Source organism: Hesperophylax consimilis, chromosome 7 (genome assembly GCF_061612785.1).
Source record: "Hesperophylax consimilis isolate HC1 chromosome 7, BYU_Hcon_1.0, whole genome shotgun sequence".
NCBI lineage: Eukaryota > Metazoa > Arthropoda > Insecta > Trichoptera > Limnephilidae > Hesperophylax > Hesperophylax consimilis.
The window spans coordinates 7,064,630-7,081,676 of NC_142842.1; the positions used below are offsets into that span (position 1 = coordinate 7,064,630).

The window sequence follows — 17,047 nt, forward strand, 5'->3', positions numbered from 1 at the left end:
GCTCCTTTACGGCCGATGATGATGATAGTTGTATGAAATTATTTCAATCTGCCTCCCGCACCTGGTGCTCGGTGAAGGTTGGGCACTGGGTGTGCTGTCATCTCTGCTCGCTTTTGGCGTTGGCGGTTTTCCTCAGCAGGGCCGGCTGGTCTTGATGAGGTAACACCAGAAGGTTTGGAGCAGAAGACTAGGCGAGGTGAGGCAGTTGGTGGGCAAGAGTTACTTGTTGAAATAAAACGCTTGTTTTGGTGGTAACGTTGAACTGATTTAATATTTTTAGTGTCGCTGCTTATATTCAATAAGCTTGACTCGCAGCCGACATTTGGCTGTCGGCCGAAAAAGGGTGGGGATTCTATCCGCGCCACAAACGCGTACATAGGCCACCGTAAAATGTTGCATATTCATTTTGCCGGTGGTATAGCCGAAGGCAGACGCTTAAATTTAGGAGTTTGCAAAGATTTTGCAAGCTCGCCTGAATTACAATTACATAGTTTTATTACATAGCAGTTATAACAATGTGTATCTTGACAACTAGATTTTTAGTTTGTCAAGATACGACAAAAAATAAGAAAAGTTTGTAAAATAAAAGTATAAAAATGATCTTGAAGCGATCAAATTTGTAAAATGGTTAAGTTAATATTTTTCGCAGGTTCCCCGTGACATAGCGCTCAGAAAGAGAAAAGATTCACTATGATACAAGGTTCCTGGATTTTTGTAGAGGCAAAATAAGTAAAAATAATTGTACAAAAATGGTTACACAAATTCGTTAAAAAAAGGCATTTTAAATATCTCCTCAGTGGTAGCACATCGCAAATAGTGTTTATTTAACTACCGCCGAGGAGATGTACAAGTAAAAAATAGGTATTTGTAACATTTAATAAATTGTTATTTCTTAGTAAATTTGTACATAGAAAATCTGAACATCGTACCGCTCGGCCGGGGTAAGTGCGCGATATGGTACCGATGCTTTTCGGAGCCAGATTTTTCAGGCCATTTCGGCCGAAACGGGATACAAAATGCGCAGTGGCGGGGCGTGAGGATTTTGCCAGTGGCGTGGAGTTGGAACATTTTATAAATGTAAACATATTTTGACAAAAAGAAATAATGTGGCCAACAACGTCCGTTACAATAACATTTAGTAATCAAAATTTTGCGTATTACATTAATTCCAATATAGATAGCCCCCTCGGTCCCTTGTCCAGATAAGACATTTTGGGTAATTTATTTAAATATAAAGTTAAATAGTATAAAGTCTAAAAAATATAAGTATAAGTATAAAAAGTAAGAAAAAATATATTAATAATGACTTATCAATTATTAATAATAATCCCAAATAATTTGGCATTCTCAGACTATAAAAATATTACTGTTTGTTATTTCGGCTACTGGCATTATACCTAGCTCTCTCATTAAAAATTTAGGCGTATTAGATCTATCAAAAAATTTATATATCGTCGCATTAATTCGTAGACTGCGTAACTCAAAATTTTTCGAAAATACGTTTTTAATGCCATCTGGTGTTAAAATTAGACTCGCATCGACTAGTAAAACTCGAAAATTTAAAAAAAAATTAACCTTTTAGATAAACACAAATTAGAAAACTACGTAAAATTATGGTGCCATTTTTACTCGCGAATACTTCGTAACTCCTTAATTCAGTATTGGCCGGTGAGCCGTGCACGCTTGTTGTGTTTTTGACTGAGGAAATTTATTTACGGTGTAATAGTTTTACCGTGAAATTAACTGAGATAAGTTATTTAATCAATTTTGAACATTTTATAACCTTAATTTTAATTGTGAAGTCATGAATAGTGTTTTGTATCTGTCGTCTTCTGCACCGTGTGACGCTCTGCCGTAGCTCTCTTGTTTTATGTGCCTCTGCGGTTTCGTAAATACCTAATAGGTCCTTGTTCTGTGATTATCTCTTCTTCAAGGTCACCATCTCTTTTCAAGTGGATCTCCTCCTGATGCATATCCGGATCCGGTTCTTCACTGTCCTCTTCAAACAAACCCAAAATATTTACGGTGGAACGTGCGGCAATTCCATCTCGTCTCTCCTCAGACACAGTCCGTATTCTGTCAGGCATCTTCCGCGGGTCAAGCACATGTCTTGGTATGCCATCTACTTCGATGTTGTTGACTGAAGTAAGTCCTGTCACCCTTCCATGCACAATGTGCATCTCCCATCTACTGGTTTAACCGCAAGAAGATCGCCCACTTAGAGCTCAGTCAATACTTCCTCTTATATATTCACTTGCGCAGAAGGGTGTCTCCACGAGTGTGAAGTGTGAACTATACTAAACAGCGCAATACCTCGATCATCCTGACTTTTTGCAGCCAAAGATTGTACCGAAACACTGCCTGCAGGGGATCGCTTCCACTTCTGGCTGCAGTTCTCTTTATTGTTTGATGATGTCGTTCAACTATACCGTTTCCAGCTGGTCAGTATGCCGCGCAAAATCTTTGACGAACATTCCATCTCTTACACTTATCTGTAACACTGTAGGAACAAAATGCAGTACCATTGTCCATGAGAACTACTTTGGGCGGGCCTCTTTCCCGAAACACTTCTTCCAAATGTCTGATAATCGAAGCTGCATTATCTGACTCGATTTCCCGCCACACGGCAAATCTACTTGGACCGCAATCGATAAATGTGAGTAAACATTTCCTACCGAAATGAGTAACATCAACTGCCAAGCGACTCCAGGTTGTCACAACATTAAGATTACCCGCTTCATGGGATGATGGTGGAGGGTCAATTGTCCTTCATTGTACGCAGGAACGCACGCATCTATCGACGTCCTTTCTTCTCGCCTCGGGATCGACCAGCCGGGCAAGATGAAGCGTTCACTTTACTCCAAAGTGATGCTGAGCATGAAGAGTTTCTACGCTTAAAGCACATGTTTGCTCACCAGTTCCACTTTCAAGTCTCTCCCACCTATCTTCACACTCTGAGGAGTCTCTTTCACAACGTTTCCTGTCATGGCTACTCTTTGCCCGGGTCTTGCAAACCCTAGTAAGTACATCAGTTTTATTTCTACAGGACAACAAGGGTGATCGACAATGTCAGATCAAATTCTTCTACAATCTCCTTCATCAACTCCAAGCGTCACTTAACGATCATCTCTGACACGACTACTCCCGGTCAGTGTAGATCTCACCCAGCACAAAACCGTCGCCGAATCTGTAATGATCTCCAGAGTTTGAAGATTTCACTTGAGAGTCAGATTTAATCCCTTAAGGAAGGAAAAGTACCAGCATTTACAAGACTTAAAACAGACATTAGAAAAGGATTACCACTCCTTTAACGATAACCTTCCGCATCATTAAAATGCATCTAAACAGACTGCCTCGACATACACATACATTGTTGTGTTTTATTTTGTAAATGTAAAATTCCTATCTCCCAAATTTTCCGCTAGGTTGTTCATAAAACTGTTCGCAGAAAAGTATGTATCTTTTGTAAAATGCGTATCTCCATTCTTGGTTTTTACGTAAACTTCCTAACTCCGATTTGAAATAGAAAGCCTTAACTTACAAAAGTTTAATGATTGAAAATAAATTTCCAAATACATTATATGTTCGAAACATAAATAAAAAGAATAAGCCGTCTTTCATTTTTTTTCACTACGAGGTTTTTTGTGCCTCCTGTAAAATTTTACATTTGGGAGTTACGCATTCTACGAATTAATGCGACGATATAAAGATGCAAAAGTCGGTCATTTTGAATACATGTAGGATAACAAAAGATTTTTTAAATATTTATGTTGAGGGATCAGTAGGATTTATAGGCCCTGTTAGAAGTTCTACCGAGCCAAACTCTCTGATATGAAAATATCTGGAGTCGGTGAATTATTTTCCCATTTGATCTCTGGTGAGTTGACGTGTTGTTCTTGTATTGTTTTGTATTTATTTTGCTTATATAATGCACTTGCATAATGTTGATTGACTAGATGATCATTTGTGGAAAAGTGTGTGGAAGGGTTTAGTTTTTCCTATGGGGAAGATTTAACCCGGACATAAAATCGGAAGTTTAAAAAAAAATTATTTGACAATGACGGCAATGAGGGTTAAAGTTCTCAACTAGCAAGTCAGAGTTCGAGGGTTCAAATCCCAGCGTGTGCAAGTAAATTTTATTTGATTAATTGGTGTTATTTCACAATTTAACTATTTTCAAATAATATATAATATATTTGTGGCATGTTCCAGAGTGGAAGATACTCTCAGTATCGCCCTGGTGTAAGACATGAAACGTTGCTTGAAATGATTTGCCGTATTTGGTGACCAGATTTGAATAGCCATGTACTTCTCCACCTTTCTCTTCCCCTCCCCATTACCCTCAGCCTCACAAAATACCCCAATTGGGGATGCCATAGTCTCACTGGCTCCAGATGGTTGGGATCACATAAAAAAAATCTTTACACATCCATAAATCACCTAAATGATTATAAATTTACAGGATGACTTAAATAGCGTAGCTACCGTTTGTCAAAATGGCCAGTTATTTTCAATGGTTCAAGAAATGACGAAAAAATAATAATAACTAATGTTGTAAGGTTTGGGCATTTGTTGAGTACTTATAACCAATTTGAAAGTTCTCCAAAATATGAAAAGCGATCGCAAGACTTGCTTCCCTTCTATTTATTGGTAAGCCGAGTTTCACGGCTTCCATATTTCTTTCAGTAAGTGGGTATTTTTTTGTCACAATTTTTATCAGAACCGTATTGGAAATCACTGTTTCTATCAGAAACATATTGGAAATCACTGTTTTTATCAGAACCGTATAGGAAATCACTTTTTTATCAGAACCGTATTGGAAATCACTGTTCTTGTCAGAACCGTATTGGAAATCACTGTTTTTATCAGAACCGTATTGGAAATCACCGTTTTTATCAGAACCGTATTGGAAATCACTGTTTTTTGCTAATGCATGAATGGCACTGGACATGCCCTCATTACTATACTTTGAACAGTATGCCACTTATACTCTTTACTCATAAATCTGCTGCCCGTAAAAAAATCTGTTCATAGGAGCAGAATCCAGAACACAATTAGTTAGCGCCCTTCGTGGCAGCCGGACGCGTCATGCCGTCTTCCAACCGCTTTGTGGTTTTTTTAGTATTTTCAAGGGAAATGAGGCAACATCCCTTTGAAATTATTTCAAAAATCAGTGAATCAACATTTTAAATTAACCTACCAATTAGTAATCAGAACTTTATAGTAATGTGATTAGAGTGCAGTGTGTTAAAAATGAATAATCGAAAATTGTGCTAAAAAATATTCGAAATTCGCTGAAGTTGAACTTGGGACGAGAATCGGTAACTGTAGGTACGCCAGATGTTTTCAACGGAATTCTTGGAAACTCTGAAAGCCCTAACAAGTGCCCAGGGTAATTTATTATCCCGACCGTCGCCTTTTATTGCGGGCACATTGCATCACTAACATTATCACCAGGAACAAGAGTACATGGAGATGGACTTGCCGAACGTCACAGCGGTGCTGCCAAGGTTTGTTATCTATATGAGGATACTGTGACAGCGCTTAATTAGCAGCAGACACATACCTGGACAGATGACGAACCTCGTGCTGGCACTGTTGGTGGACGCGGTGCACTCTCTCGCTGCAGCAGCTGGTCCAGTTTCCTCACCACCTAGGATTCTTGCTGCAGAGTCTCAATCCTCTATCTTCGTCGAATGTCACATCGGTGCTGCCAAGGTCTGGTATCTATGAGAGGATATTGTGTTAGCGCTCTATTAGCAGCAGACACATACCTGGACGGATGACGAACCTCGTGCTGGTACTGTTGGTGGACGCGGTGCACTCTCTCGCTGCAGCAGCTGGTCCAGTTTCCTCACCACCTAGGATTCTTGCTGCAGATTCTCCATCTTCGTGTTACCTGTTTCTGTACTTCATTTTATTTAACTTAATTTCAATTTATTTTTGTAATATTTATTGTAATACCTGCATTAACTGTAAAGCGCCCCTGAGGTGATATCTCACAAAAGCGGCGCTATACAAATCATCCAATAAATAAACTATGGACAGATGATTCCTATGATTTATTTTATCCACACAAAATTCTGTCCCGTAGAGCAGTGCTCCGCAACCTTTTCTCACCTACGACACACCAAATTTCTTCCTAGAATTCCGCGGCACACCGAAAGCTAAAATATATAGGTTTTAAATTGATAAACAAATTTCAAAATAATTTCTTGTTTTTTATTTGAAAAGTATATATACATACATATAACTATAACATATTTATTTTTACGCATCTTTATACCTAATTATTATAAAATAATAATAAATTAAGGAGCGATTAATTGTTAAATTAACCTGCGCTTGTTTCAATTAACACTAAAGTTTTATATTCGGCTCGATTTTTGACAGCGCAACCCGAAGTTCTTGGTCAAGACCTTTTAAGCATGACCGATTATCATTTTTAATTAATACAAGCGTTGAAAAACTTTGCTCACATAAATATGTCGTTGAAAATGGAATGCTTTGACGGAAATCGAGGATATTCTTTTTTAACGTAAATCCAGAAAACATCTAATGGATCTTCGGAGAAGTGAAGTTTGAATGTCATGTCATTATTTAAATCTGTAAATTCGTCTCGAATTTGCAGAGGCAGTGCTTCTGTAGAATTTATTGCATTGGTTGCAAAAGAATTTCGAATCCAATCGTATTTTTCCGTATTATTGGAATAAAAATATTGACCAAATTTCTGATGAAGCATACTTAAATGTTAAATTTCTGCCGAAGCATACTTAAATGTTGTTGGAACAGATCCACAGTTAATTGTTTGTTTTCAATTGTACTATATTTGGTCCTTTGGTAGATTTCCAAACATCCTTTTTGCAACTCTTTCTGCCATAGTTCGTTATTAAGTTCATTCAAATGCTCGAATATATCAGCCATGTATGCAAGTTTGGCTATCCAGTAAATATCATCGAGGTTCTGATATAGTTCGGGCATATTTTGAGTTAAAAGAAACTCACACACCTCGTGACGAAGCTCAAACAATCTAGCCAAAACTTTGCCTCGGGATAGCCAACGAATTTCAGTATAAAACAATAAGGATTCATATTCGACTCCCATTTCTGCACAGAGTATTCCAAAGATTCGCGAGTTTAGGGCTCTTGATTTAATTATGTTTACGATTTTAATACATTCATTCATCGTGTTCATAAGTTCCTCCGGTAAATTTTTGACCATCATTTTGACCGTTGGATTTTTTTTTATTTTACACAAGAGACAAAACCCTTTTTCCTACCCGTCATTGCCGTAGCGCCATCCGTGTAAACAGCAATGCAATTGATCCATTTAATATTATATATTTTGAATAAATCATCGGTTACTTGAAAAATTTATTAACCGGTAGTTTGTTTTGAACCTCCTTACAAAATAAATAAAGTTCTTTAATATAATCCTCGTTAACGAAACGTACAATAGCTATCAACTATAATTCATTTTTAATATCGGTTGTTTCGTCGATCTGCAGCGCAAATTTTTCAGCAAATAACAGTTTTCTAATCAGTGTTCCTAATATATTGTGAATACGTCTTTTAACAGTATCGGCAGACAATCAAAAATAGACAATATTATGAAAAATATTTTGTCATTGTGTATTAAATACGTAATATTGTAAAATGTCAAATACATTGAATTTGACCGCGGCACACCTGTATCCGGCTCACGGCACACCAGTGTGCCACGGCACACCGGTTGCGGAGCACTGCCGTAGAGGGAAAGGTACGTACCTCTCTATCCTAAATAGGGTCTCTATAGCCTAAATACATTACAAAAAAAAACTTTTAGTTTTTACCTCTTTTCCTACATTTTACAAATATATATTTGATGCATTTGAAAATATAGTAAAAATTTAATATATTTTTATGTGAATGTAGATACAGTGGAACCCGCTTAAGAAGTTCCCGTTTAATATGTTTTCCCGTCTAAGAAGTTCAGTTTTTTCAACCCCGAAAAATTCCCATACAAAATACGCCTTTTTTTCCCGTTTAATATGTTTCCCGCCTTAAAGGATTTCCCGCCTAAAAAGTTCCAAAATATAATCCCCCAACAAAATAATTACCCTTTTAAAAAGTTTTACAGCACAAAATATAATTGTCAGGATTTAAAATGCCCAATAAAAATAACCATTTCGTTTTATGCTCCGACATGTGGCTCCTTTGTTGTCATTTTGCCTCTCAATAAAACCCATTTAACCGATTTGAAAAATGACCATTGCCCACTGGGAATAACCAAATGCAAGATACATAATATAAACATGGGATAGTGAACTCTAAAATACCCTTCTCTAAAGACCATTATCGCATAACGTTGCTGTGTCAGATGGACGGAACTGTTATTCTGAATGTATGCATCTCCAACTCTCACATAAATCATAATGCGTGCGATAGAGATAGAAGCATAAACAATGTGGATGGTTATCCATTGAAAAGAAAAAGGAGACATCTACTCAAATCGTATTTTTATTTAATTATTTAAATAATGTTGGGGGCCGCGAAATTTCAATTTCCGCAGAAAAATGTCGTCTTATCTCGAATCAATACTTCGTAAATCTGCATCTGAGAGGCCTGTCCATGCCGGTAACGCCGCGCCGCGAAGTTTGCATTTCAATATTATATTATTTCAAATCACTACATACTTCGTGAATCTGCATATTTAAATATGGCCGTTGCGTTAAGCGCCAATTGTATTTTAATTTACGCAAATTTTTGGCAAAAAAAGGTTTTTCTCTTTAATTTTCAAATTGTATGAGAATTCATTCAACTGATTTTTTTGCAGTGGAAAACACGTGTTTAATGAACTATATAATATAAAAACCTATATAATATAAAAAGATTAAAAGTACCTTATATTCAGTTTTTTAATTTTTGATTAAAGCAATATTTGATTTTAAATTTTGGAGAAACACCTTTTACTAAAAGAACATGTATCAACACCTGCTATCTGTACCCAGCTGTCAAGTAGTAGTAGTAGTAGTAAGCAAACTCGACAGAGAGTCAAACCATTGCCTTTATCAAATTTTGAAATGAGCTGGTTGGTGAATACCTTTTCAAATACGTAAATTTTAACTGTGCTTTATCCGATTTCATCAGCTTTACAGAGGCCAGTCTTCTAAGAAATAAAATTAAGCGGGAGAATTTCTTATCTCTTTGTAAATACATAGGCATCTTCGTGTCCTGGCCATGCGGGTTTCTTTTGTTATCATGCAGTCTCAAAATAAAACCACTTTTGTCTAATATTGGCAAAATAAATGCCATTATCAACAAGCATTGTCCATTGTCCAACGGGAATTTCCATATTCAGAATGTATGAAATAATGGACTCTAAATTGTCTTCCTTTACAGGCCATTATCGCATAACTTTGCTGTGTCGGGGAAATCTCTAAAATACTAATATTTTTTGACTGGTGTAAATTTTTAACACTTTGTAAAATTGACTTAATCTGACACTCTACATTAAATGGGACCTAGCATTAGGACGAAACATTTGACTTTTGTCATCTTTTCCTATCCTTTTTGTCAATATTTTAGACATCTTTCCTTATCATGAAAATGAAAATAAACTTTTAGTTTGGGTTTATGTTTCGTGGTTGGTGGTTGTGCTGTTACATTTCACTTTCATCCCCCTTTTCGTAATAAACATTTTAGTTTTTTTTTTGGTATTTTAAGTTAGTTTATCTTCTTTACATTTATTTGGTATAAGTAGGCAGTTTTTTTGTTGTCTAAAATCAACTTAAAGTGAACTTTTTGTAGCAGGCAGACGAAACATATGTTTTATTTCATCTACCTATTATACAATTACAATATTTATAAATCCTTCGATTGGATGTCAATTTGATACAAAATTAAGAGAAAATTGAAAACCCTCTTAAGATGTTTTCCTGCTTAAGAAGTTTTTTTTTGCCGGTCCCTTGGAAAACCTCTTAAGAGGGTTCCACTGTATATTGATTTATTTTTCGTCTCTAAACTTTCATTGAACATGCACCACCACTGCTTTTAATCCGTATATTAGTCATATTAAAATAGAATTTCTACCATGAATAATTAAATGGTTTTATGCATCTTGTATCTCTAGTATCTTAATTCAAATGTTGTTCAAAGATAGATATTTAAATATACATGAACGAAATAAACTATTGTATTCAAAAGGTGCATCAAATACTACCTCAAGGCCGACTAGTTGTCAAGTGTCAAGTGATCAAGTCAGTACGGTGCCATAATAGAGCAATGTCAGTTTATAATTGGCTTTGATTTTTTATTGATACTCATTATTACTGCTGATTTGTATGTTGTTTTAGTGATATTTAGTTAGCCACAGCACTGACCTCAACTCTAGTTGGCCTTGCATTATCTCTATGATCCATAAAATCTTCTTTTTCTGGCGGGAAACAATTGTATTACTTGTAATAATAAAAAAAAAATTATTTCTTAGCTTTTGTCAAGTTAAGAAAACACTTTTTCATCACACACAAGGGCATTTTGGCATTTTTTTTAATCCAATTTACGAGTTAGCACACAACCTTATGCGACCTCATGGCAGTTTAGCACTAAAACTATGAAATATTATTTCCTGCCACTTTGAGATTTCTATAGTGCATCTATATCAGAGATGTGCTTTATTTCAAATAAATCCATTTCAAATGGAAATGCAAAATGGGTATTTTCCATTTTGCATTTTGAATGCTTTTATAAAAACCATTTTGCATTTTAAATGCTTTTCTCAATGCATTTTCCATTTTAAATGATTTTTTGCAACATTCTTCCTACTATCTCCACTCATCTTTTTTTCATAAGCCCCAAATATCAGTCGGTCCTCAACCTCGCTATGAGAGATAATTTATATTTGTCAAGTTGCTCCCTGGTAGGAGCCCTGGCAATTGAGTGATATCATTACAAAAAATACTGATTCAAATACTGAACATGGGGCCATGACGCTGTAATAATGTTAGATAGCAGTTTCTATGTTTTTACGTTGGCAACATTAGTCCCGAGCAAATTTTTTGTGGTTTCATAATCTGTAGTCGTGGTGTTTTTGGATTTACCATCATGTAATATGTTTGTTTTACATTGATGTCCATTAATGACAAAATTGTTTACAAAATTCTATAATTATTTTAATTGTTTAACCTGAGAAACCATTTTGCATTTTCAATGCATTTTCAAAATTTGTATTTTGCATTTTGCATTTGAAATGCTTTTCTAAAAACCATTTTGCATTTTGCATTTTCAAATGGAAAAATTTTGACCCTTTTCCATTTTGCATTTCAAATGGTTTTGGGTACCCATTTTGAACATCTCTGATCTATGTATAGTAACATCATTGGTTAGGTTTCAAAATTAGTAATAATTATCACCAATATCTTTGAGTAAACAGCTGGTGACCGGGTATCTCATCAAAATGACAGTTCAACACACCTACAAAAAGTGATATAAAGTCATGAAAAGTGACATGAACAAATGAACAAAAACTAGGTTAAATAGGTTATATAGGTAAATATTTAACCTAGTTTTTGTTTCATCACTTTCAATGACTGTATATCACTTTTTAAATGTGTGTTTAATTGTCATTTTGATAGCTTTTAGTTGGGAGGTTACAAGTCCCGTTCTTTGCAGTGCTAAAATATATTGACTTGAAATTTAATTTAATAGCATGGGGCATAAATAAACCAATAACATGGCATGGGGGCACTGCTGGTTCTATTGTTAACAAGTAGTTCTGTGAACAGTAGACCTCGCATCTAACAAAGTTTATTTAAAAATTTCCTCTTATTCAATAAATCAAAACCACAATTTCATCGAAATCATAAGATTTTTAAGTAGGTACTCAATTTTTCCAAAGAAATATCAGCATCTCAACTCTTGGGGTGCCGATGCCAAATTTTCAATGGGCGCTATCCATAGACTAAATTAGACTAGACACGGCATATTCATTTAAAAATAACCCCAACACAATTTTGGTTTGGTTCACGTGCACATTTATGAAAAGGCCCACGCATTGTGTCGCAATGCGAAATGGGCACTGTGCATTGCGTTTTACCTTTTGTTGGTCAAGAGTAAACTATTTTGCTTCTCAGCTATGCTGGGCAAGTTCATTTTTTCAATCACAAAAATAACCCAGTTCCAAATATTTAAATTTGAATTATATCCATATTACAACACCTCTGACAACAAATTCTCCGTGGTTTCGATTACGGGTTTGAACGCTTGTACAAGGAGTTTAAACAGAGTTAGGTTGTTGAGTTCATCTCCGTATTTGTGACGTACGCTACGTGGCGTTATTTTTAAAATGAATTTAACTAGACAGGGTTAATCTAGTATAATACATCAATGCCGCCATCTGATTACTTGTCATAACTTACTTGTTTTTTGCAAAATTATGTTTTTAAAAATGGTACATTCCTACCAGATATTATAAAAATAGTATATAATCTACCATGTGTAGTTTTCCCAGAATAGCTAGTATTTTTGAGAGAAATGATTTTTAAACGTATCCTTAGGATAAGCTGGCATTCAAGAGGTTAATGACAATTCTTATTTCAAATTTTCTTCTGGCCGGTAGGTGCCAAGGTTCATAGAAAATGCATTTGCCGAAAAAATTGCATTGGGCCGTTCGCAAGCTTGTGACTTAGCTCGAAGTCCAGTTAGAGTCCGAAAGGAACGATCTCTTTCACTTTTCACTAGGTATATAATATTATTTTTTGGTAAATCTAGGTTAATTTCCTCGCACTTATGTTTGTACATACGAGTCAAATAAAGGTCGGTAAAATGTTGTTTTTTAGCAGTAAAAATGTGGTAATCAGTAGGGAATGCTAGAAAAAGTCAGGGGCGCCCGAGGAAGAATTAACGCAATATCCCCTCATTGAAATGATGTACGGGGTCTAATTAAAGACGCTATAATGTTGTTTTTTAACAGTAGATAACAATGTGGTCTTAAGAGTAGTGAATACTAGAAAAAGTCAGGGGCGCCTGAAGAAGAATTAACGCGATATAATGTATTTTTTTAACAGTAACAATATGGTGTGCAGAAGTGAAAGGTAGAAACAGTCAGGGACGCCCGATGAAAATGTAGCGCGATCAAGTGAAGCAAATAGTGGGAAGTCAGTCCCCCTAGTGAGGAGGACTGTGAAAAAATTAGAATTTATACTTAAATTATACTTTATACCTACATCATGTACAAACTTTCAATTGAAAGTAATAAAAAAAAATAAAAACTTACATATGGTAAAATTGGGCATATGTGATGATGGAAAAAATGGGTAAAACAAAGAGAATGTATGACGTGGAAGTGAATGGTAGAAGACATCGAGGACATGACGCGATCGAGAGAAACAAATACATACTTATTTTTTCAATTCTTAACAATAATATTATGCATTTCCACCTTAACTACGCCCAGTTTTCAGGTACACTAGAATTCACAACCTCAAAACCTTACTTCAAACCATTCATAATCCTGAGTTATGCCGGTTACACGTCAGCTATTAAATATATTTTTTGGTATATCTTGCCGTGCACTTGTGTTGATTTGTACAGTACATATCGCAGAGATGTGCAAAATGGGTACCCAAAACCATTTGAAATGCAAAATGGAAATGGGTCAAAACTTTTCCATTTGAAAATGCAAAATGGTTTTTAGAAAAGCATTTCAAATGCAAAATGCAAAATACCTATTTTCAAAATGCATTGAAAATACAAAATGGTTTCTCAGGTCAAACAATTAAAATAATTATAGAATTTTGAAACAATTTTGTCATTTAATAATGGACATCAATGTAGAACAAACATTATACATGATGGTAAATCCAAAAACACCATGACTACAGATTATGAAACCACAAAAAATTTGCGCGGGACTAATGTTGCCAACGTAAAAACATAGAAACTGCTATCTAACATTTAATATTACAGCGTCATGGCCCAATGTTCAGTATTTGAATCAGTATTTTTTGTAATAGTATCACTCAATTGCCAGGGCTCCTACCAGGGAGGCTAGGGAGCGACTTGACAAATGTAAATTATCTCTCATAGCGAGGTTCAGGACCGACTGATATTTGGGGCTTATGAATATAAGATGAGTGGAGATAGTAGGAAGAATGTTGCAAAAAAGCATTTAAATTAAAAAATTCATTTTATATTTTAATTTTTAATGTTTCTCTGTGTAACCAACTCCACCGTATTGTTTTAGAATTATATAACTTTACAATTGAAAAAGTCCTCCACAACACAGGTGAACTCCTAGCGTGGAGGACAATATACTATACCATTGTATAGCAAATATATTAAAGAATAAATAAAAATAAAAAAAATAAATAAAAATAAAATAATTTATTTCAAGTAATATAAATACAGTCTGGTATTGAATCAACTAACCTTCTCTTAATTAGAGAATTTTTGATTTCTCTCGTAAACAACATGTGGGGGCAACGACAAATGTTATATGGCGAAAAGGCAATAGGCCTGTAAGTCTGAAGACCGGTTTATCTTCAAATATTATAAGTTTAGATTTTCGAATAATAGAGTCACCATCTGCTCAAAACATCCCGGATAAACTGGACCGCATTAACCGATGCCTCCCGTAATTACAAATTAAAATCCACGGTAAAGTCCGGCAGTGCTGTCAAATAATTGAGCATTCCGGAATTCTCCTCTCATATCGAGCATGTAGTGCCACATCCTGCGTTTGATCTTCAATGGAAGTTGAACTCTGGATGCCCCTCGAGTTTGCTGACAAGAAACGTTGGGTAGGTCCACCTTCATTATCCGATTGAATCCGAGGGGTGTGTACGTGACGACGCTGACAGCTTGACCTCCCTTGTGTAGCACCAGATACCTTACAGACCTCAAGGTGAAGATCCAGGTGGATGCAAGGATCAAAAATCCTGAAATTAAATTAAACAATATGTGATATTAAACAAAAGTTATACCTACATTCTTCTATACACAAATAGTACATGAGATATTTTATGTATAAACTGATGGACTCCGCTCTCTAAACACTCCTGGCACTAATAAGAACAAACTTTGAAATTTTCAGCGATATCGGTTTATTGCTTTTCGAGTTTTGCGAGCACAAACATACGCAGGCTATTCTTACAGATGTTCTTTATTACAATGCTGCAACTCGTTTTTGACCAAGCTTTTATTTATTTGAATACCTCTCGAGTGGGACTATGGCATCCCCAATTGAATTTTGTTGTGAAGCTGAGAGAAAGGAGATGAAGTTTATCAAAACCGCTCATGCGCCAATTGAAATATATTAGAACGGAGCGCTCTCGGTATCATGCTTTTTTACTGCGCCCGGTTTATGTTGATTCCTTACGGAACCATGAGAATGGGCTAAGACAACTACTGCCATTTCAAGAAACGTTTGGATTCTAAATGGTGGTCTTTCACCAGGCCGATACTTGTAATATCTACCATTTTGATTTTATAAAATTAAGCATTCAAACATGCGCGAGTTGGTGGCACGAGGGGCCAAGGTGCTGATAATGCCTAAAACCTAATACAGTGCCCTTGAAGTTTTTATTAGCGCCAGGCGCCGTTTGGCTCTGGGTGACAATAGTTACATAAAAATGTGAAAACAAAAAATACTTGCCTATTGTAACACATGACACCGTTATTCCAAATCGCCAATTGGGAGCTCCTAAATTAACTCTTGTATACCACGGTGCCAGAGACGTTAATTTTGATTCATCTACAGGTACATCTCTGAGTTGCGTTTTCGCGGTGATTCCCACATAAGTCCAAAATATATATTGAACTACTGCAAAAGCATTGACGATCTTATAAAATCTGGGATTTTCATATTTGAAAAGAATAACATCTTTTATAATATTTGTGTTATCGAGCAGAGTTTTTTGAGAAGTTATTTGCGTACAATTGCTTCGAATTGTAGCTAATTTGCTAGAAACTATCAAACTTTTTATTCCGGTGTTTCGGAAATTGTTAAAAAATGAAGGTCTACTCTTTAAAACATGAAGCCGCGAGCATATTATATTCATTTTGTTGATCACGAATGTATTAATTAACTCGTGAAATTCTGGTTGCTGGTGTTATACACCAATTTATTGTTATTTTGAAAAATATGACAGAACAATATGTTTTAGGTTAACCATAAATGACCATAAACAAAAATTCTGACAATTTTCTTTTATCGCAAAATTTATTAACGCCATTTTATGTTGCTAGCCATAAATAAACCACTCATTGCTAGCCATCATACAAATAATTAAGTTTTGTTTAAATGATGCAGGATGGTATACCTGGATTTTTTTTTATTGAATTATAAATAATTATACCTACACTTGTAGGTCAATATATAGTTGATTTATGGCTTGGCCTAATATGGACGGCGATGGGCACTAATTTATGGCGATGGGTCCCCGACCCGAATAGAATTAGAGGTAAAAATGAGATGAGACATTAAAATTAAAAATAGTTGTCTTCACCATACTAAAATTAAGCTCGTTCGTAATAATCCCTTACGTGAGTGTTTTGTTAATTATTCCCACTACTTTATTTATTTTTCATTTTCTCTTCAGAGAAAAATAATGCTTTCAAATTATTTGAACAAGGTGGTATTGTTTTGATTTATTTATTAACGCCATGAAGGCTTTTACATGTATACATTGTGAAAGGTAAGTTGTTCGGGGTACAATCATAACATAATAGCTGAGTGTGAACAATATAAGCAGGTACAATTGTAATCATATAGAGTTCTGTTTTATATAGGAGCTGAACAGTTATATACAATAACAAGAGTAAAGAATATGTACGTAGGGTATTATGAAAGCAGTGACAGGGCTATAAGCAGTAACTTTGTTGATATTAGTAAAAATAAACATGAAATATTTGTTTTAAGCACGTTTGTAATAAACAAACATTTATTATGCCCGATTGAGTGTTTTACAGAACATAGAAAAATTAATATAAAGAAAAAGTGTCGATGAAAAAAATATGTAGATCTGTTACAAATATTCTAATAAATTGAATTTTAGTTTAAACAATTGAGT

General features: G+C 35.3%; 1 protein-coding gene across 1 annotated transcript; it reads right to left on the reverse strand.

Moving 5' to 3' along the window:
• Positions 1 to 14,345: 14,345 nt before the first annotated feature.
• On the reverse strand, positions 14,346 to 16,152 carry LOC149422251 (transmembrane protein 223). Its single transcript, XM_089633683.1, has 2 exons — positions 15,631 to 16,152; positions 14,346 to 14,914 (listed from the first exon to the last, which is right to left on the reverse strand). The coding sequence occupies exons 1-2, from the start codon at positions 16,034 to 16,036 to the stop codon at positions 14,622 to 14,624; spliced, it is 699 nt and encodes a 232-aa protein (XP_089489809.1). The 5' UTR covers positions 16,037 to 16,152; the 3' UTR covers positions 14,346 to 14,621.
• Between the last annotated feature and the right edge of the window lie 895 nt (positions 16,153 to 17,047).